This window comes from Astyanax mexicanus, chromosome 13, assembly GCF_023375975.1.
Source record: "Astyanax mexicanus isolate ESR-SI-001 chromosome 13, AstMex3_surface, whole genome shotgun sequence".
NCBI classification, from domain to species: domain Eukaryota; kingdom Metazoa; phylum Chordata; class Actinopteri; order Characiformes; family Acestrorhamphidae; genus Astyanax; species Astyanax mexicanus.
The window spans coordinates 25,480,133-25,504,094 of NC_064420.1; the positions used below are offsets into that span (position 1 = coordinate 25,480,133).

Genomic DNA, 23,962 nt, shown 5'->3' on the forward strand with positions numbered 1-23,962 from the left:
TTTTGTTTGGTTACAATATAGGTCAAAAACTTTGATTTCTGGGCATCCATATTCTTTGCATATTTAAATAGGGAAGATGTAAAGAGTCATTCTGAGTGGGTTTGGTGTGGAACACTGAAGGAGCAGTAATTTTTCACAGCTATAATATACAAGACATTGTTTAGGAAGACTGTTAATACAAAATCAACAAAAACAAAGAAAATGTAAGGAAAAACAAAAAAACTATTCTCCAAAATATTTTTTTTCAGATTAGTTTAACCATTATTAACATAGAAACTATCCATAGAAATTTCAGAAGATGTGTGTGGGTTCTTCTGCTGAGTGCTGTAGTTGTCTGCAACTGACTCTTGGTTTCATTCTCCACCACTGTAAAGAATCAGAGTCGGGGAGTTTCTCTGCAGTAAAGCACAATTTCACACAACACCCCCACTCTGAATGTGTTCATCTCCAAAACTGAATCATACAGAACATTTTCAAACATTGGTGGACTTCCCCTTTAATTTGATCTGAAATAGACTTTATTATATGTTTTTTACACTTTGTATTTCCTATAACTTCGGCTGAAGTACAGAGCAGAGCTGAACCCAGTAGCAGCCTGAATTTTGTCTGTATTGAACTGCAGATCCCAAATGTGCCCTGGCTGATTGAGTATATTTTGCTTCATCATGACTGCAATCTCTCTCTCTCCATCTTTCTTACTGTCCCTCTCTCTCTCTCTCTCTCTCTCTCTCTCTCTCTCTCTCTCTCTCTCTTTCTCTCTCTACCTCTCTCTGTACCTCTCTTGTCCTCTAGTAGCTGTAAATCTGGTGGCGTTTGTTTTTGTGAATACATTTATTCTTCCAGCGAGCGCAAAGGACATTGTCTGTTCCGTATTTGTGTGTGTGTGTGTGTTATAGACGAGACAGAGAGGACAGAGAGAAAGTGTGTTTTTGTCCTTAGTGAGGGTACAGTCTGGACGGTGACTGGAATCCTGATCTGTGGATGTGTGTGTGTGAGCGTGTGTGTGTGTGTGTGTGTGTGTCCCAGCACTGACCTCCAAGGGGAGAATACAGTGCATTCGCCATTCGTTCCTGTCTGCCCATCCAAACACCATAATGATTAATCATTTACAGTCACACACACACACACACACACAGCACTGACTTTGTCCTGAGCACTAGAATCTCAATTACGATCAAAGACATGCATCAGAGCATACAGACACAGTGGAAGGACATCAAGTTATAAATATATCCCATATATATATTGTGTTTAAGTTATTGTGTGTAAGCTTATATAAATGTCTATATGCAATAATGTTGATATAAGCATATAGTAGGTAGGGATGCACCAAAATTAGGCTCTTTGATTGAAACTGGACATAAATAAACATTCAGCCAAAGGCTGAAGACCGAACAGACTGAATAGATTACGCCTTCAAGCATTTATTTATTTATTTATTCATTTTCAAAATTTTCCCCATTTTCTCCCCAATTTACATGGCCAATTACTCAACCCACTCATTAGGACTCCCCCTATCACTAGAAGTTGCCGAGTAACCAGCAGTGCCAAGTAACCAGCGCTCAGAGGACTCGGTTCTGATACATCAGTTCATAGACGCCTCGTGCTGCGGACATCACCCTTTGGAGTGATAAGGGGAAAGAGGAGAAAATTGTGCTCTTTCAGGGCTCCTGCAGCTCCGGCAAACTACATGAACAGGATTTGATCTCTAAATGCATTTTATGCTAAAGTAATTACAAGACAACTATTTAGCATTTTTAAATCCCAGCAAAATGCAATACATTTACCTCAGATGCTCTATGCTAATCGTTTATGTATTTCAGTGGTGCTGTTCTAGTCACAGTTTTATCAAGCTGACTACCTTAGCAGTGCAGATCTACTCATACATATACCTTAGTAGTGCTAGTCTAACAAATTACACAGAGAAAGGCAGAACAAGCTAATGCAAAGGCTAAATTGGTTAGCTAGAGTGTGGGCCTTCAACAGCTGCTGTAAAAAATTTAATCCTAACATTATAGTAAACACTACATTAAGACATGAAATAAGTTCTATGCAAATGATTCTGTCTTTTTACTTATTTGGTTGCCAAATACACACACACACACACACACACATAGACACAGCAGGAGTGAGAATAAAGGCAGAAGGGTTTTAATGGGCTCATTAACTGCCCACAGAGAAGAGAGAACAATAGAGGGAGGTAAAGAGAGGAAAGAGCTATATACACCCTGTAGATGGTGACTCTGCTTAACTCCACTCAGACAAAACAAAAATATAACGTGCCAAGAAGAGTTGTTAAAATGAAATAAAACGTTTTTTTGTGTGAATGTATTGATAACATATTTAAGTGATTACAATATTAGAGAGAAAGAATTATAAGTTTATTGGGGAAAACAGTTCAAATAAGTCTTCAGTACCCTATTCCACTGAATCTAGTCTGAATTCAAGATGAGAAACAGTTGGGCATGATGGCATACCTTTTCCGTTTGGCATCCTGGGGCCCCAGCTGGTCCCATAAATGCTCAATTAGCAATAAATCTGGCAACTGGACAGGCCAGGGAAGTGTTGCAACCTGGTGAAGAATTTCCTGGGAAACCCTTGCTTTGTGTGGGTTTGCACTGTCATTTTAAAAAATGCCATTTAGAAGTCCCGCCATGAGAAACAAAACACACGTGGCTACAGGATGTTCCTCACTATTTGCTGAGTGTCCTTTGTGTCACTACTTGTGGTGACCAAGTATCATACGTGATGGCTCCCAAGATCATCATCACACCAGAGGTTGAGACAGTATTAAGCTGCAATGCAAAGGCAAAATTGAAGCATGTATCACTAGGCCTCCATGCTTGAAACCAACCGTCATTGAATCAGAAACTGGATTTATTGCTAAAGATTATACGATTCTGGTCCATAGAAGTCCAGGTTTCTCGTTAACAACATTACTGCAAATGAAGTCTACAGTCGCTGGCTTACAGCTACAACTATTCTGCTTCTCTCAGTCCAAAGTTGCGCCCTTCTCACCCTGTGTTCACAGAAGTAGGCAACATGTCGCTTGTGTTGCCCTGCGCTTGTCTCTGCGAACCTCGGACCCCCATGTCTGTGATTGGTCTGAAGAATTTCTTTGGCCAATTGGTATAGAATGGCACCATAATCTATTTGCAGGAAGTTGAATTTTTTATTTATTTATTTTATATAATTTTAGTTCAAAATTTTCCCATTTTCTCCCCAATTTAGCACGGCCAATTACCCAACCCACTCACTAGGACTCCCCCTATCACTAGTAATCACTAGTAAAGCCAGCCATCGCTTCTTTTTGAGCTGCTGCAGCATTGCCGAGTAGCCAGCACGCTCAGAGAACAGAGCAGCGACGCATCAGTGACTGTGCTATGGACATCACCCTAGGAGTGATGTGGGGAAAGAGCGCCATCAACTCACCTGGAGGGAGCAGGGACAATTTTGCTTCCGCTGAGTGCCGGCAGCTGCATGAGTTGGGGTTCGAACCAGCAACCTTGTGCTCATAGTGGCAGTGGTTTAGACTACTGGACCACTCGGTGCCCTAGTTGAAATTTTTTAAACTGTGCTTGTCGTCACCCTGTAGGGTGGAGTCTGTCAACTTGGCAAAATGTCTATGAGTAAAGTGTAGGGGCATATCTAGCAGTCAACAATCTCTCAGCAAGATCTGCTATACCCAAAAGTATCCTCTTTGCAGCAATCTGGAAGCATCATTTATTTTTTCAGTGAGTGTATAAACAGAGTGTGGGGAAGTCTAAAGATATTACTCTGCCTTTAGTTCTATTTAAAACTCCAAGGCTGCACTGTTCAAGGTGAAAAGGAAATTTGAAAAAGAAGCTGGCAAATAAAGCACCATAATAGTGGTGGTCAGTTATACAGTTATAGACAGCACCAAAGCAGTCTATTAAAGATTACTGAAGAACTCTTTGTAGGATTAAATGTTGATTTTTGAGTTTTGTCCTTTTCATTGTTGTACCTGGGGTTCTTAACCATGGGGTTGCAACCCCTAAAGTGGTTCTTTTGAGTCACTGCATAGGGGGTCGAGGGAGGGGTGGCGATTAAGAGCGTGTAACCCTGGAACGCTAATGCAGAGTAAATTTCAACCACACATTTTGTTCATATGATTTTTATTGTGTTGCTGCTGTCTGAGTTGCATAGGACTTTAGGGAGCTTCAGGAGGCTCACTGATGTCAATAATGTTATGGTTGCTTCCCTCTCTTCCATCTATGTTTTTTTCAAGAGTGTAATTTACCTAATGTGAGTGTTTGTGTGTTTAAAACAGACGCTCACATTTCCCAGGAATGGGTGGACCAAAGACCAAGTTCCCACCAACATTATTATTTTTTTGTTAGGACATTACCTGTTAAAAATTACCTGATTTTACTATATTTTCCTGCTTTTTTTTAGGGTCATCCATGGTAACTTTTTTATTTTATGTCATGTATGTTGTAAAATTGAAGAACGATTCCAAAACTTGTCATACAGTGTATACCCAACGTTAGTGATGGTGTTACTAATTTTAATGTTAGTGTTCTAGGGATAGTTGCTATCACTCTCACAACTCCCATGGACTAAAACAGTACCCCAGATTCAGATTTTACACTGAATCAAACTGATTTATTCATGGTTCTACTCGAATCATCATTCTTTGATTCAGATTCATTTATTAGTGTCATGGGTCTGCAAAACCAAGGTTTGCTTATTTTTTATTTTTTTTTAAAGCAGTACTGACATTTTTTTAAGTCTGTGTGGTGAAATGTGTGGTCATCTCTTGGTGGGTGTACGGTCATGAAACATTTTAAACCCTAAAAAGGATTCACACAGTGAAAACGCTTAAGAACCTCCATTTTATAGGAGCTGTATGTGTGTGTGTGTGTGTGTGTGTGTTCCTCAGGCACCTGCTTTGATATCATGGAGAGCCAGTGTCACATGTTGCCGTACAATCAGAGCGGGGTGTTGCCGGGGGCGACAGTGGTGAAGGGGACAGAGTTGGAGATGTTCCTGAAGTTCTTCAGTTACCTGAGCAGACTGAGCTGCTACAGACACATCATGCTGTTCGGCTGCTCTATAGCACTGCCCCAGTGTATTCAACAGGGGGACAGCAGGTACCTGTGAATGTGTGTGTGTGTGTGTGTGTGTGTGTGAGACAGTCCTCAAATTCAGTTTGACTGAGTATGTGTGGAGGACATTTGAAGAAGCCCATAAAGTCTAAGTGCCCCCCATCCCCCTCAGCTCCTCTCACAGTCCTTCGTTCAATAACCCTCTCCAGGCCCCGCCCACTAATGTCTGTGGTGTCGATTGTGATGTACACTGAAGTGAAGAAACATTCGATCATTAGGGTGAATAAATATTTATAACAATAAAGTGTAGGTATTGTGATATACAGCTCTGGAAAAAATGAAGAGACCACTTCAGTTTCTAAATTTGTTTTTCTGATTTTGTTATTTATAGGTTTATGTTTAAATAAAATTAACATTGTTGTTTTATTCTATAAACTACAGACAATATTTCTCCCAAATTCCAAATAAAAATATTGTCATTTAGATAATTTATTTGCAGAAAATAATAAATGGCTAAAATAACAAAAAAGATGCAGAGCTTTCCGATCTCAAGTATCGCAAAGACATTAGTTCATATTTATAAAGTTTTAAGAGTTCAGAAATCAATATTTGGTGGAATAACCCTGGTTTTTAATCACAGTTCTAATTCATCTTGGCATGTTCTCCTCCACCAGTCTTACTCACTGCTTTTGGATAACTTTATGCCCCTCCTGTTGCAAAAAATCAATCAGCTTGGTTTGATGGCTTGTGATCGTCTATCTTCCTCTTGATTATATTCCAGAGTTTTTTAATTTGGTAAAATCAAAGAAAAACATCATTTTTAGGTGCTGTCTTATATTTTCCAGAGCTGTATACTGACGTGGACCTACAATCTCTCATTAGGGCGAATATTAAAAACATCACAGCATTTACCTTAGCAATACCATATCAACACTCTAGTACCCACCCTGCAAAATCCATGCAAGCACCTGCTACACTAAAGGAACCACCTAGCAACCACTTAACAATACAATGGCACCCATTTAGCAAATTCATTTAAACCACCTAAAACACATTTTTTACCACCTAGTAGCTTTACAACACCTTAAACACAGTAGTAACCACATAACATCCCTATAACAACCACCTAGCAATACTGTGGCCACACTGGGGGATCCACCTCAAAGCACTCCGTCTGGGACAAAAAAAATAACACCACCTAGATTTGCCCCCATTGCAGTTGTTTTACAATACTATAGCAACCACTTTGGAACATTGTTGAATATTTGTAGCTACTGCTTAGCAACTGCATAACTTTTACAAGCTTTACGACAATCATCTAGAATCTAGAATAATTTTTTGGAATAAATATATTTTGCTTTGCAGGGATAGTTGCAGGCGCAAATGCAATTTACTTTTACGTTTGTAGCATTTAGCTGACACTCTTATTCAGAGCAACTTACAAGGTTATTCCTATTACAGGAGTGAGCCAATGTAGTGTTAGGAGTCTTGCCCAAGGACTCTTATTAGTGTAACACAGCATATACACCCATATTTGGGAACTGAACCCCAGTCTCCCACATGATGTGGTAGTTCACTGGCATGGAGTGCACTGGCACTGGACCACACCAACCACAGCCTAATAAACCACATTTATTAGATCATTTTTCCTCATCTGAATGGCTGCTGCTTTAGTCAAACACGGTACCCTTTTTTAAAATAATTTGGTAACACTTTACGTGGATGGTCCATTTGATGTCTATTAAATGCAAATTAACTAAAAGGTGAAAGTAAAGGATTCTCTATTGAATATAACCCTACATTCAACTCTAACCCAAACTTTAATCTTAACATTTTAGGACTGGGTTTAGAGTTAGATTTTAAGCTTAGGTTAAGGGTTAGGTCTAGGGTTCGATTTTATGGTTGATTAAGGGTTAAAGTTAGGGTTAGGTATTCGGTAAGGTTCTGTTTCGAATCATTTACATTCAACATAGGGTTAAGTTAAATTTAATGGACATTCAATTCAGTGTTAGTTGAATGTAAGTTGAGCATCAACAAGGCCATAAAATGGACCATCCAAGTAAAGTGTTACCAATACTTTTTTTGTTTTACTTTCTGAAATAATATTTAGTTTTTTTCCAGTGTGAAATGAAAAGTTAATATGAACATACCTGCATTTTTGCTTTGTCTTTAGTCGTTTCCTGCTGCCATGTCAATCATTCTGTGAAGCAGCGAGAGAAGGCTGTGAACCGGTGCTACAGATGTTTAACGCCTCCTGGCCTGAGTTCCTGCGCTGCTCCCAGTTCACCAACATCAGCTCGACACAGTCACATCCCGCCTGCTACACACCCCGCCACGCCAAGGGGAAGCCCTGTGAGCATCACATCCAGCCACACACACACACAGAGAATCATGTTGTTTCTCCACTAACTGTGATAGGGAAAATTATATCTCTGCCATTCACATTCCAAACCTGGATGCAGCCACTGAACTATGTAACTCTGGTGCAGCTGCACAAAACCCTTATCCAGGAATGTGTAAAGCTGCATAACTATACTTGTGTGTTTCTATAAAATGCTATCCAAATATCAGACCACATTCTTTGCTCCCTTCAGAGCTGCTCACTGCAGCTTCTGTATCTTTCAGCTTGTCTAGAAATGCACGTATACAGCATGAGGAGGATTGATGAAGTGAATTATGCTCCAGGAGCAAATGGAATCTCACATAATTCTGTATTAATAGAATTCAATATTTTTGTATTTAGACATGGGTTTTAGTTGTTGTTTATTTGTTTGTTTTTTAATTGTCTTTGTTTGATTTTTTTCACCAGCTGTATGTGGGGGCACAGACAGCTTCCTGTGTGCCACGGGAATCTGTGTCCCCCGGAAACTGGTGTGTAATGGATTCAATGACTGTGACGACTGGAGCGATGAGGCAGACTGCAGTAAGACACACACACACACTCAAACTCAGGCACACACACACACACATACGCACATTTTTTTAGGTATCAAGAAAGGTGTGAGTGAATCACAGGTAAATAAACATTCAAATCAAATTATCCATATTTAATGCTAATAAAATTAGTTGTAATGTATGTTTGTGCTAATAAAGAAAATAACATACAGTAATGTTAGCAATAAATACATTAAATATAACACCACTACTCGTTATGTTAAATTCAGGGACTGAAGCTTAATTATGTGTAATTGTGTGATTGTGTGTATGACAGTGTCTGTGTGTGTTTATGAGTGTGTTATGAGTTATGCTTATACATTAAAAACACATTACTCATTGTTACAGATTTAAATGGTTGCCCGTAGAGACGTTGCCTCCACATGCTAATGGATTCACATACAAATGAGTCAACATACACAAGCACACACACACAAACACACACACACACATTTCACTGTCAAACATTGCTTATTCTCTTTTGTTCTTTTTTGTGTCACTGACATTTTAACAAAGCTGTAGACACACAAATCTACCATACAAGCATTAACACAGATACACACGAACAAATAAACACACTTTTGTAATCTAACACTTTGTTTTTATTTTTATGTAATATTTAATTGCATTTTGTTGATATCTCTCTCTCTCTTGCAGACTGTGGTGATGGGGAGTTTAGCTGTGGAACTGGACGGTGTGTGAACACTTCTCTGCTGTGTGACGGCTACGATGACTGTGGGGATCTCAGTGATGAGCACAACTGCCGTGAGCCCCCCTCTCACACACACACAAACACACACACACACACACACGCGCGAGTGTTCAGTTGTTATGTATGTAGGTTTGAAATTGATCCCAGCATTACAGGGAGCTTACTATGGGCTGATGGGGGAAACCAGAGCGATCAAAAAGTTATTTTGGGCACATGCAGAAACTACAGGCCCGAGGGCAGCTTTAACACACTCTGTAACCAATAGTACTGCCGTAATACACTCTATATACTACTGTTATAATACGATCTATAACCAATACTACTGCCAGTGGTGTGCAGTGAGGCCCTTCTAACCCTTAAAAGAAGGGGGGACAATAGGTGCATGTAAATCATAATATTTAATAATGAAATATATATTATAGTTAATGTAAACTATAAGCATATATTTTATTAATTAACTAAAATAAAAAACAGCAACTAATTCAATTCGTTTTTCAGTTGCTATGGGACTCTTATCTGACTGACAGCGGTTCTAACCAATCAAAGCTTTTTAAAATGGCTTCTTCCCCCGTGTGACTGTGTGCCTCTTCTCCTGATTTTGAGAAGGGCGTGGTGGTAATGAGTCTGTTAGCAAAGTCATAGGACAATCTAACCAATCAGATTCATGATTTTTACTATGGGGCGGGGCCATGGCTGTGTAACCCCTTGTCAGCGATGTGCTGAAGGGGTATGCGTTGCTAGACAACTAAATAAAAACAGCATTAAATAACGAGACAAAATTAACTAACATTTTCTTCACCGAAAAAAAAACGAGATGGAAGTGTTTGGCAGGGACGATATCCAATCAGAACTGATTTAGTTTTGGTAGAGACCAGTTAGGAAGAGATTCAATCACTATTACTCTAGCGTAGATGGAGAGGCGGGACAGTCATCCAATCAGTACCTGTCTTTTTCGGTAGTTCGGTCAGGTACAAACCCTGGAAGACTGTATCGTCTGTGAACTGTCGTTACTTATGGGGCTCGATTTGAGTTAACTGGACAGTGCCTGCCGGGAGAAAGAGAAGAGACCATATATTTCTCCTTTGATGTCGTGGAAAACAAGACAACGTGTAAAAAAACGTGTGGTGCGACACCATCTTCGGTAAAAACACCACAAATCTTTCAGGCTTCTGCAGACAAGAGTCACTCGGATCTCCATTAAAAGATCACCATTTTAATGCTAATGTTATTTGTAATAAAAGACTCCACTGCTGTTCTGTAAAGTTAATGTTACTGATACAGATTAACTTACTCATTAAGATAAGATCATCTGTTTAATTCCACATTGAGAAAACCTATAGCTAGTGTTAAAACAGGTCAGAAAGGTAAAAAATATGTAGCTTAGCAAACATATACTAACAAAATAAGTGAATCTATTACCCAAAAGACTGTAAGTTCCTTGCAGCACTTTCTCATAAGTTTCTCACTTTAACTCACGAAGTCTTTATATACACCCTGACAGTATCTCTACAGGACAGTGTGTGAATGTGTGGTTTTGATCCCATTTATAGAATGTAGCTACAGTAGGTGTGCTGGGTTAGTGCTGGAGATAAAACTAGCTCCTTTAAAAGCTGTGTTTTTACGTCTATAGCTCTGTTTAACATATTTAACCATTCAGATGCTTTAATTAAGGGTTTTTCATTCCATGCATCTAAGTAAAAATTTAAATTTAAAATATTTACAGTCACATACCTACAATAATAATCTACTTTAAATCATATATACATATAAATTTGTTTCACATTCAAAGATTAATAATATTACACAATTGGTTAATAAATGTTTTATGTCATACAAGTGTCTAGTTAATAATTCAAGGGAACTGATGTAAAAACATTTACATTTACACTCTTTAAATGCCGTTTTTGTCACAAGACTATGACTAAAACCAAATAAAAATTTGCTGTCAAAATTAACACTGGGTATAACACAATCTATAACCAATACTTCTGGTGTAACATGCTCTATAATCAATACTACTGCCATAACAAACATAAACATAAAAACAAGACTACTGGTGCAATTCCCCCATATACATAATACTACTGGTGTCACACTTACTATCAACAACACCACTAGTGTAAATCTCTCTATAAACTATATTACTGGTTACTTATACATGACCTTTGACTTTTTGGTAGAGTGTGACCTGGCCAAGGAGCACCGGTGTGGAGAGGGGCGCTGTATTCCCAAAGAATGGCTTTGTGATGGAGATCATGACTGTCTGGACAAGACTGATGAGCTGAACTGCTGTAAGTTAAAAATAACATAATAATATTTAGAATAATAACAGAATAATAATTATTATAATAATAACAGTAATAATGGTTTACTAAAATGGAATTTTGCCATTTTTGTGTTGCATAATTTGGTGTTGTATTTGACTTACTATTAGGACTGGGCGATATGACACTAAAGTAATATCACAAAATTTTAAGGTGCTTTAAATAAATTTCAAGAGTAGACTACTGCAACAAAATAAATATAAATGTTTTATTTATTATACATATTACAGTTTTATACATTTAGAAACAAAAAAATTAAACATTATAGCTTACTAAGATTGTTTTATTTTGTAAAAAAAAATACTTTTTGTATAAAACCATTGTAGTTTAACAAAATGTAAAATGTAACAAAAATAAAGTAATCACAAACATCTGCCACAGAACTAAAGAGCTTACAGTATATTTAGTGCTTATATGTAAACTGCAAACAAAAATTAAAAGTTAGTGCAGTAAATGACAAAACAAATACAAAATATGCTTTTAAGAATATTGTGATATCATTGCAAGGGTTTTTATTGTAGCAAAAATAAATCTGGTATTAAAGTTTGCAGTACAAAATAGCACAACCCCTACCTGCTATTCAAATCCACCACCCACCAGAAAACTTATATTTGCCTTATGAAATGTATATGAATTCTGATTATGGTAAATAGTGTCTGAAAAACTAAATATCTGAAAAACTTGGAAAAATACAGGTTAGATGATATATGTTTTTTCTCACATAATGCCCTGAGTGTATAATTTCATTTTTAGTAATTACAAATCTCACAACCCTCTATAAGGGACTTTCATTGGACATCCTTGGGGAACACCATTACATTCTGGTCAGTACTGAGCATGGCATACTTATGTTACTGTTAGTAACTCCTCAGTAGAGGGTGACTCACCCTAGGGCTAAATGATTTATAGTTTTTTAATTGAAATCTCAATTTAAATGAATGCAATTTTTAATTGCAGGAGCTGCAATTTGAATGAGCAAATAGCCTGCGTGTGTGTGTGAAGACTAGGGTTGCAACGGTATGAGATTTTCACGGTATGATAACCGTCTCGGAAAATACCGCGGTATCACGGTTATCACGGTATCACAGTTTGTTACATATATTATTAAACTGACCCTTAAAAAAATTACAACAAAGGTTTGTTGTTCAATTAACTATTTATTGTAGAAACTACACCATCAGGTGAAGGGAACCATGTTTTTCCACTACTCTTAAGGGCATTAAGAGTGTATATATATATAAAAAAAAGTTGGTATATAACCAGATACTGCAGAAAGAGGGGATTTATATCTGACATGATCCTCACATTAGATATTTCTATTTTAAGGCTTTCACACCTTAAAACCTTCAACATATGAAAAACAGGCACGTCAGAATTTGAAAATGAACGCATGTAAATGAATGGCGTCTTTCACATCCAGTCCGGCCAGGACCTTTACACGGACACGTGAATCCATCGTAGCACGCACTTCACGCCTGTACCTGCGTGCCCAAATTTCGGATAACTCAGCGCTTTTGCGGGCGCTTACCGCATGGGTTGTGCACGACTACAAAGAGGTTTTATTTAGGTTCAGATTAAAATTATAAACTAAACACATACTTTGCGCTGCACAGCAGGGTGGTGTTCTCGGAGATGGAGAACAGGTTTGATGTATTTCCTCCTTTAGCTGTGACTTTACGGCCACATTAATTACAAGCTTGTTGATTACAAGATTACAAGTATGTTTTCAGGCTGTTTGAATGAGCGAAATATGATCAGAATTATGTTAATTAACACTAACATAGAAGCATATAACTATTATTTAATTAAAATGATTTTTAAGAACAGCTAAACACAGTGCGGAGAAGTTCACGTGCGAGAGAGAGACAGAGAGAGAGAGAGAGAGAGAGACAGAGAGACAGAGAGAGAGATTTGCTTGTTCTGATGTGAGCTACTCACAGGTAAAGGTTATCTTTTATCTCCTCGTGCTCATTTTAGTCCAATACATAATTCTGCAGTTTCTCAGTGTTTTCTGTCGTATTTTGCGGCCAGCGCGAGCGCTTACAACTAACACCGCGGGCCGCGAGGTGCTGCCGCGCTGCCGCTGTTATGCCGAATCAGACTCCCTGCTCAATCCGACTCCCGCTTCGCGGACAGAATCGGCACAACACCCTCCGCTGTACAACTGCGGAAGTGAAAACAGCGCTTATAGATAGGTTAGTTAAGTTTCACTTTCAGTTTTCGTTATTTATTTCTCCGCTGGCTTGCGTTTTACCGGTAATAAGCAAACACACACGGTATGATAACCGTGCATTTTAATACCACGGTATACCGTGAAACCGGTTACCGCTGCAACCCTAGTGAAGACACAGCACAATGATGCGTTTGTAGTCCATAGAGAGTGCTGGGGATCATAGTCTTTGGGCTTATAGTCCGTCCCATGCTCAGCGGGAATGACAGGAGGCGCAGAATGAGTCGTAACCGGCGTGACATTGTCTTAATGTTTAGGTCTAATCATTTAGTTCTGTCCAATAATAAATAAAAGCTGTGACACTTTGATACATGTGGTTTACAGAGAGAGAAAATAAAGATTAATAGAATTTGAATACCCTGGGAATATTTTATTTGGAAAGAAGTTTACAACTATGTTTGATAGATATGTTAGCCACTAATACAGGTTTAGAGTTTAATTGATTAAAAGTAATCACAGTTTAAAATCATGCAGCCCTAACTCACCCTGTTACTATATACTCTGTGTGTGTGTGTGTGTGTGTGTGTGTGTTTAGCATGTAAAGCACAGGGCTTGTTGGAGTGTAAGAATGGACAGTGTATTCCCAGTGCCTTTCACTGTGATGGTGAGGATGACTGCAAGGATGGCAGCGACGAAGAAAACTGCACAAAGCAACTGAGTGAGTTACACACTCACACACACAAACACACACACATATATATATATATATATATACACACACACACACACACTCACACACACAAATATGGCAAGCCAAACAGGAAATATATAATAAAAGCTGATATATATATATATGTAATGAAAGTCGATATATATATAATAAACTCTGATATATATATATATAATGAAAGCCGATATATATATATAATGAAAGCCGATATATATATACTGAAAGCGATATATATATAATGAAAGCCGATATATATATAATAAAAGCCGATATATATATAGTGAACTCTGATATATATAATGAACTCTGATATATATATATATAATGAAAGCCGATATATATATAATGAAAGCGATATATATATAATGAAAGCCGATATATATATAATGAACTCTGATATATATATATATAATGAAAGCCGATATATATATAATGAAAGCGATATATATGTAATGAAAGCCGATATATATATAATAAAAGCCGATATATATATAATGAACTCTGATATATATATATAATGAAAGCCGATATATATATAATGAAAGCGATATATATATAATGAAAGCCGATACATATATAATGAAAGTGATATATATATATATATATATATATAATGAAAGCGATTTATATATAATGAAAGTGATATATATATAATGAACACTGATATATATATAATAAAAGCGATATATATAATGAACTCTGATATATATATAATGAAAGTGATATATATATATATATATAATGAAAGTGATATATATATAATGAAAGTGATATATATATATAATGAAAGTGATATATATATAAAATGAAAGCGATATATATAATGAACTCTGATATATATATATAATGAAAGCTGATATATATATAATAAAAGCTGATATATATATAATGAAAGCTGTTAAGACCCTTTAAGAGGTAAACGGGTGATCCGCACAGTCAGCCTGAGAGACTGAAGGTGGCGTTGTGGTTCAGCCGGCCGCAGCTCCTCGCGCAGGGGAGGCCGACCACCGGCAGGCAGCGCGGCGCATTCTCTCCACGGAGGTGCGGCGCGACCGGCCTCGGACTGGCTTTAAAGTGTCAGGGGGCGAAGGTGGCAAAAAAGCTCCGGCCCGCGAGCTGCTTTCCCCGAGCCGGGGACGGTCTACCAGCGTTCATTATATATATATATATCAGCTTTCATTATATATATATATATATCAGCTTTCATTATATATATATATATATATATATATATATATATATATATATATATATATATATATATATATATATATATATATATCAGCTTTTATTATATATATATATATCAGAGTTCATTATATATATATCGCTTTAATTATATATATATATATCACTTTCATTATATATATATCACTTTCATTATATATATATCAGAGTTTATTATATATATATCAGATTTCATTATATATATATATATCAGAGTGTATTATATATATATCAGAGTTCATTATATATATATATATATATATCAGCTTTCATTATATATATATCAGAGTTCATTATATATATATCAGTGTTATCCTTACTTCCTTTTCCTGATGATTTAATTTCCTGTTCCTATTTTTCCCCCAAGCTAGCTGCTGTTGTTAAAAAAACTTATGGAGTGTTATTTGTAACAATATCATATAAATAAATGAATAAAGAAATAATTGCTTAAAATGTTAAATAAATATGTAAAATGAGATTTAATTAATTAAAAAATAATTATTAATTAGGGATTTGGGAAACTAATTATTAAATATTTTTTCCGTATATATATATATATATATATATATATATATATATATATATATATATATATATATATATAGGGAAATATAGGGATTTGAGAAACTAATTATTAATTATTTTTTCCGTATACATATATAGGGAAATATAGGGATTTGGGAAATTAATTATTAATTATTTTTTTCTGTATATATATATATATATATATAGGGAAACATAGGGATTTGGGAAACTAATTATTAATAATTTTTTCCGTATATATATAGGGAAATATAGGGATTTGGGAAACTAATTATTAATTATTGTTTTCGTATACATATATAGGGAAATATAGGGATTTGGGAAATTAATTATTAATTATTTTTTTCTGTATATATATATATATATATATATATATATATATATATATATATATATATATATATATATATATATATATATATATAGGGAAACATAGGGATTTGGGAAACTAATTATTAATTATTTTTTTCCGTATATATATAGGGAAAATATAGGGTTTTGGGAAACTAATTATTAATTATTTTTTAATTAATTAAATCTCATTTTAAATATTTATTTAACATTTTAAGCAATTATTTCTTTATTCATTTATTTATATGATATTGTTACAAATAACACTCCATAAGTTTTTTTAACAACAGCAGCTAGCTTGGGGGGAAAAATAGGAACAGGAAATTAAATCATCAGGAAAAGGAAGTAAGAATAACACTGATATATATATAATGAACTCTGATATATATATAATGAAAGCTGATATATATATATATATATATATATATATATATATAATGAACTCTGATATATATATATATATATATAATAAACTCTGATATATATATATATATATATATATATATATATATATATATAATGAAAGCTGATATATATATAATGAAAGTGATATATATATAATAAACTCTGAGATATATATATATATATATATATATATATATATATATATATAATGAACTCTGATATATATATATATAATAAACTCTGATATATATATAATGAAAGCTGATATATATATATATATATAATGAACTCTGATATATATAGAATAAACTCTGAAATATATATAATAAACTCTAATATATTTATATAATGAAAGTGATATATATATAATGAAAGTGATATATATATATAATGAACTCTGATATATATATATAATGAACTCTGATATATATATATAATAAAAGCTGATATATATATATATATATATATATATATATATATAATGAAAGCTGATATATATATATATATAATGAAAGCTGATATATATATATAATGAACGCTGGTAGACCGTCCCCGGCTCGGGGAAAGCAGCTCGCGGGCGGGAGCTTTTTTGCCACCTTCGCCCCCTGACACTTTAAAGCCAGTCCGAGGCCGGTCGCGCCGCACCTCCGTGGAGAGAATGCGCCGCGCTGCCTGCCGGTGGTCGGCCTCCCCTGCGCGAGGAGCTGCGGCCGGCTGAACCACAACGCCACCTTCAGTCTCTCAGGCTGACTGTGCGGATCACCCGTTTACCTCTTAAAGGGTCTTAACAGCTTTCATTATATATATATCAGCTTTTATTATATATATATCAGCTTTCATTATATATATATATCAGAGTTCATTATATATATATATCGCTTTTATTATATATATATCAGAGTTCATTATATATATCAGAGTTCATTATATATATATCAGAGTTCATTATATATATATATATATATATATCGCTTTTATTATATATATATCGCTTTCATTATATATATATATCACTTTCATTATATATATATCGCTTTCATTATATATATATCAGAGTTCATTATATATATATATATATCAGAGTTCATTATATATATATATATATATATATATATATATATATATATCAGAGTTCATTATATATATATCAGCTTTCAATATATATATATATATCAGAGTTCATTATATATTTATCGGCTTTCATTATATATATATCGCTTACATTATATATATATATCGGCTTTCATTATATATATATCGCTTTCATTATATATATATCGGCTTTCATTATATATATATCAGCTTTTATTATATATTTCCTGTTTGGCTTGCCATACACAAACACACATAAATATATATATATACATACACACACACACACTCACACACACAAACACACATAAATATATATACACACACAGCTGCTTTTTGGGCACATCTCTGAAATTCTTTGAACTGTTGCAGCAACTGCACTGTCTAACATGTCTAACCATCACATTCCACAACAGCTGAAAATACACACACAGACACACACTTACACACACACATGCCTCACATGCTGTCTGACAGTGTAGTGCACAGTCCTGTTGTCATCAGCGTGTTTAATAGACTCAGATCTGCTTCTATTGTCCATATATACAATAACACTCGATTTCTCAGGTGTCTGGAGAGTCTGGAGACAGTACACCAGTAAACGATATCTCTCAATTCTGAACACTCACTGAGATCCTCAGCAGGACTGTAGTGTTAACACTGAGTGGCTCCTGGGTGGAGCAGCTGCCTAAGTGCTAGCATTTGTTAGCTAATGTAACAACAGTGTTGAGCTCCAACGTTGCTGGGATAGTGTCAGACGGAGAAGCTAGCATTTACCCTCGGGTATCATCATGTGATGGTAAAGGTTCTAAATGCTCTCTTTCCCTTTTTTACACTTTTCTTTCTCTCTCTGTAGACCAGGGGTCGTGTCCTCCAGGTCAACCAAGCTGTATTTCCAATTCCTGTTCACCTGGCTGTAGTGGGAGTGCACCCTGTGAGGCACGCAACGTCACCACCAACTGCAGTGAGTCTTAACACTCACTCACTCACTCATTCATTCACTCTCTCACTCACTCACTTACACAACCACTCATATCTACCGTAACAGGGTTTTAGGAGATGGATACAAAGAAAAGGATGTATTATGCTAAACTAACTCTTTGTGTGCTCCTACAAATGCGGAAAAAGTACTAAAATGAATACATCCATAATTTTCTGTGATTTAGTTGAAAGAGTTTGGTGTCAGGAATCATATTCTTCAATAAGCCGTTTGGATGGCTCCCTTATTGTGACACCCTGGCATCACCCCTTTAACCCATCAACCCCAACAAGTGCCCCACCCACTAGATCTGCTGAAGAAACGTCATTTTATTCATTTTGGCTGAGAACTTCAGACAGTACACGGCAGGATTAGCCAGTGTCAGCCAGAAGACTTTGTCTGAATGAGGGATCTGTAACAGGTCAGCAGATGAGGGAGATGAGCATGAACTAGCTTGTTCATATTTTGCCATTTAGAACAAGTTAACACTAACATGTGGTACACACTAAGCGTCATCATCAGCTTATTTTCATAAAAGTGACAGAGCCCTTAAACGGCTCATTCTAAATGCAAATGAAACTGGCAAGAGGTATTCCAGAGGTTTTCAATTTGGTAAAATCAAAGAAACTCATCTCATCATTTTCAAGTGGTGTGTTATTATTATTTCACAGCTGTATATATGTATGTATAATTAGATCATTTATTTGAATGTTTATTAAATTATTGTCACTAACTATGTAACGTGTGTGTTTGTGTGCGAGGTGTGTGTGAGCCGATCTCATTGGAGCTGTGTATGAATCTACCCTATAACACCACGCGCTTCCCCAACTTCCTGGGTCACCAGTCTCAGAAGGAGAGCTCGGTCAGCTGGGAGTCCTCGCTGTTTCCTGCACTCGTCCAAACCAACTGCTACAAATACCTCATGTTCTTCGCCTGCACTGTACTGGTACCAAAGTGTGACCCCGTCACTCACCTCAGAGTGCCGCCCTGCAGGTGGGTGGGTGTTTACATCTGCACACAATTCCAGTAGAACAGTTCTTCAGGTTCAAGTAAACTATGTTGCCAACAGTTCTGTACTAACTTTAGAACCCAGCGTTTTACACTATAGTATCAATATACTATATACTGCAATATCTATCGGTTCAAGTTTTGTAATCTAGATTCAAGGGTAGGATGAGAAGTTCTGTACAGTTGGATCTGGTCTTTACTGTCGGGTCAAGTTCTGTACTCTTGTATCAATAGTTCTACATGATAGAACCAAGAGTTCTGCACAACAGGGCTGGGATTTCTGTAATATAGCAAGAGTTCAAGAGTTGGGTTTGGTATTATAGAAACAACTAATTAAAGAGCCAAGAGTTTTTTATTATAAAAACAAGAATTCTGTATTGTAATGTACTGTAAGACAAAGTGTTCTGTACTATAGTGCCAATATACAATATAGTATTGGGTACCCATATGGTATGGTGGAATTCTGTAAAGAACAAAGAGTTCTGTACAGTTGGATCTTGTTCAGCTGCCAGAGCCCTGAGAAAGCACAGGCCTTGCTCTCTCTGGGGAGGTAGATGACGCTCTTTTTCCACATCACTCCAAAGGGTGATGTCTTCAGCACAAGTTATCTCTGAGCTGATATATCAGAACCAAGTCGCTGCACTTTCCTCTGAGAAAATAAATAAATAAAATAAAATAGCACCAATATATATGACAGTACCAGCAGGATATTCCAGCATATTGCAGGACTATGAGTTTTGTATTGAATTACTGTAGTGCCCAGGCCAGCAGTTCTGTACTATAGGACCGACAGTTTCTATCACTGCTCTGACCAATATACTGTATGTGTTTGTGTAGGTCTCTTTGTAGGAGCTCAAAGGACCGCTGTGAGTCAGTGCTGAGCATTGTGGGATTGCAGTGGCCAGAGGACACAGACTGCGCTCAGTTTCCTGAGGAAGGACAAGCAAACACTACCTGCCTTCTTCCAGACCCGGATGTAGACGGTGTGTGTGTGACTCTTAAATAGAGAGAGAGGGATGTTCATGTGTTCCTAAGTGACATTGCTGTCTTAGCTCTTTGTTAATGTGTGTGTGTGTGTGTGTGTGGTTTCCATGGTGACAGAGTGTTCTCCTAGTCACTTTAAGTGCCGGTCAGGGCGGTGTGTTCTGTCCTCCAAGCGCTGTGATGGACACATGGACTGCGACGATGACAGTGATGAGGACAACTGTGGTGAGTTAAAACACACACACACACATGCGTGCACACACACATACACGCACATAGACACACTGACTCTGCCTCTGTGTGTGTGTGTGTGTCCAGGTTGTAAGGAGCGGGGTCTGTGGGAATGTCCTTCTGATAGAACCTGCGTCCAATACTCCAGAATCTGCGACGGGTTTCCGGACTGCAGCCAACTGGAGGACGAACGCAACTGCTGTAAGACTGAGAACGAGAGAGAGAGAGTTAAACTGAGGCACATTGTTTTTCAGGAGTGTACACATAAATTGTGTGTGTGCGTTTGTGTGTTCCAGCGGTGTGCAGTGATAATGAGCTGGAGTGTAATAATCACGAGTGTGTGCATCGCACTCTGTGGTGTGATGGGAGGAAACACTGCTCAGACAGCTCAGACGAGTGGAACTGTGGTAAGACCCTCATACATCTGTCCATCTTCTTATCTGTCTATCCATCCAAAAATTCCCTTCTGTCTCCATCTGTCTGTTTCTGTCTCCCTCTGTTTAAAAACCTGTTAGGACAAGGACAATTTAGGACAAGGGCAGTTTAGGGCTGGTACTGAAGTAAAAACAACAAAAGAATTATAAGATAATTACAATTATGGTTTGGTTCAAAAGCAGTATTCACAAAAGGCTTTGGTAATCTTTGAGAAACAAATATGAGTAAATGGTCTAGTTTCTAACAAATATTTGATGAAATTAATAAAATGTTTGCAAACAATGTTTCTTTAAGAAACACTAAAAGGGATTTGCATATTTCTCCCGCTATACTGCATAAAATATCATTAAATAAGCCAAGGAATCAGGAGGAGTTTCACTAAGTAAAGGTCAAGGACACAGACCTAAGCTGAACATTAAAACTTTAAATGAAATTACATTGAGATTTATGAGCAACATATGTTGCCTTTTATAGAACATCTTTTTCTGTGAAGTCAATGCTTTTTTTCAAAATGATATGCCTTTGTAATGTGATGGACACATTACAAAGGCATACAGCATTGACTTGCCCCCAAGAAAGAATGGGTAAGAGTAATTAGGAACTGGTGCATAACGTCACTGTCCAATGAAAAACAAGCATCTCCATTTTTGTTGATTTTTAGTTTCTTACATAATTTGGAAACAAAAACTGTCCCTTACACTGTGTGAACATTTCTTGATAAATGTAACAATCAAATTCTCCAAAATGACAAACTCTCCGGAATAATGATACTCTTGGCGATATGACAAAACAATGAATTTAAAAAAATATTTCAAGAATGCACTACTGCAAAAAAAATTAAATTAAATTGTATTATTGCATAAGATTTTTTATCAAAGAATTGTATCAAATTTGTAACAGAAGTCAATGATCCAGAATGTCATAATCCTAATAATGCACTCCAAATATCTCCATATATCCACGATTAAAGTAAAATAAATGATACTGGACAGATTAATCTGTCTTTAGTAGATATTTAAATGAGAATGGGAAATAAGATCAGTGTGAATTTTTCTTTTGCTAAAAAAAACCCTAATTACCCTGATGTGATAATTAGGGGTGGGTGATATAGCACGATATTTCAGGGTATAATATTGTTCACGACATTTAAAAATGTTGGTGATATTATTGCCTATGATATGATGTGGCACACACATATTGGACTGTGACAATATTAAGTAAAATTAAATTAAATTACGTTTATTACACGAAACATGAAATATCTTGGGTTCATACCATCTGCAATCAAATAGTTCTTTGTTTTCCTATTCCAATTTTCCTGATTTCCTGTCACTCCTGTCTGCTGTTGTCCTCCTCTGCCCCCTGCTGTCTCCTGTGTATCTTTATATCTCTTATGGAATAATTTAATGTTGTACTTTCTCTAATAATCTCAGTCTCTCTCTTTGTCCCTCTTCCTCTGTAGTCTCTCTGTCTGGCTCGTCCCCGGCCGTGCTGGTGGTCAGTAAGACGGCTGCGGAATATCAGGTGTGTGCGGACGAATGGAACCCCCACCTGAGCACCGTCGCATGCACACAGCTGGGTTTAGGGTAAGGTCAGTAGCTTATAGAGTACACACACACACTCACACACACATAAAGAATCTGGTTTAGGTTAGAATCAGCAGCCTGCACAGCATACACACACACACATACACACAACCACACACACAGGCAGACAGGTGAGTTTATGGTATGCTAAGTAGCTCCTAGACCAAACATTATCAGACTCTCAGGTGTGTGTTTATGCTGGTGTTCAACCTTTTAGCCATGTGTGTAACATTTAATAAAACAGTGTGTGTGTGTGTGTCTGTGTGTGTGTGTGTGTGTTGGTGTGTGAGCAGTGCTCCTATGTCAGCAGAAGCAGTAGATGATGTCTCTGGAGCAGGACGGAGACGCTGGCTGCACGTCCATCCTGACTGGAGCCTTCGCAACACCACCGCCCTGCAGGGGCTCCTGGAGAAGAGGGGGTAACACATTTTGCGTGTGTGTGTGTGTGTGTGTGTGTGTGTAAGAGAGAGACAGAGGCTGCATCCAGAAACTCGAAAAGTTACTGCCTTTTCCAACTGATCCTTCCCGTCTCCTCTGGGACCCGTAAACTGTCCGAATACCGGAGGAGATGAAAGAAGCCGCATAAAATTCCTCCCTGAAGAAACTGTCAGTGAAGGATACACCTAGTGTATAGAGTATCCTACCCAGGAAGTCTTTAAAGGATTTTGGACTGACATCATTTCGGCCACGCCCACAAAGCACACAAGTCCACTTTTTTCTTAATTAATTCTTTATCAATAAATTCCAAAACTTGCATGACTGTAGAACATACAGTTCTGGAAAAAATAAGAGACTACTTAAAAATGATAAGTTTCTTTGATCTTACCTAATTAAAACCTCTAAAATGTAATCAAGAAGAAGATGGATGATCACAAGCCTTGAAACCAAGCTGAACTGCTTGAATGTTTGCACCAGGAGTGACATAGAGTTATCCAAAAGCAGGGTGTAAGACTGGTGGAGGAGAACATGCCAAGCTGCATTAAAACTGTGATGAGAAGCTTATTCCACCAAATATTGATTTCTGAACTTTATGAATATGAACTGGTTTTCTTTGCATTATTTGAGGTCTGAAAGCTCTGCATCTTTGTTGTTATTACAGCCATTTCTCATTTTCTGCAAATAAATGCTCTAAATTACTATATTATTATTTGGAAATTGGGAGAAATGTTGCCATAGTGTATA

General features: G+C 36.7%; 1 protein-coding gene across 1 annotated transcript in view; it reads left to right on the plus strand.

The window, feature by feature from the left end:
* The window catches only part of corin (corin, serine peptidase), a 49,302-nt gene that overhangs the window by 19,810 nt on the left and 5,530 nt on the right, over positions 1–23,962 (plus strand). Inside the window, exons 4-17 of the mRNA XM_022677478.2 lie at positions 4,904–5,114; positions 7,243–7,421; positions 7,879–7,992; positions 8,661–8,768; positions 10,896–11,006; positions 13,805–13,927; positions 18,414–18,521; positions 19,298–19,529; positions 20,382–20,527; positions 20,646–20,753; positions 20,847–20,960; positions 21,056–21,166; positions 22,657–22,780; positions 23,074–23,199. Coding sequence (XP_022533199.2) covers positions 4,904–5,114; positions 7,243–7,421; positions 7,879–7,992; positions 8,661–8,768; positions 10,896–11,006; positions 13,805–13,927; positions 18,414–18,521; positions 19,298–19,529; positions 20,382–20,527; positions 20,646–20,753; positions 20,847–20,960; positions 21,056–21,166; positions 22,657–22,780; positions 23,074–23,199 — 1,915 coding nt within the window. The remainder of the gene's footprint in view (positions 1–4,903; positions 5,115–7,242; positions 7,422–7,878; positions 7,993–8,660; positions 8,769–10,895; positions 11,007–13,804; positions 13,928–18,413; positions 18,522–19,297; positions 19,530–20,381; positions 20,528–20,645; positions 20,754–20,846; positions 20,961–21,055; positions 21,167–22,656; positions 22,781–23,073; positions 23,200–23,962) is intronic.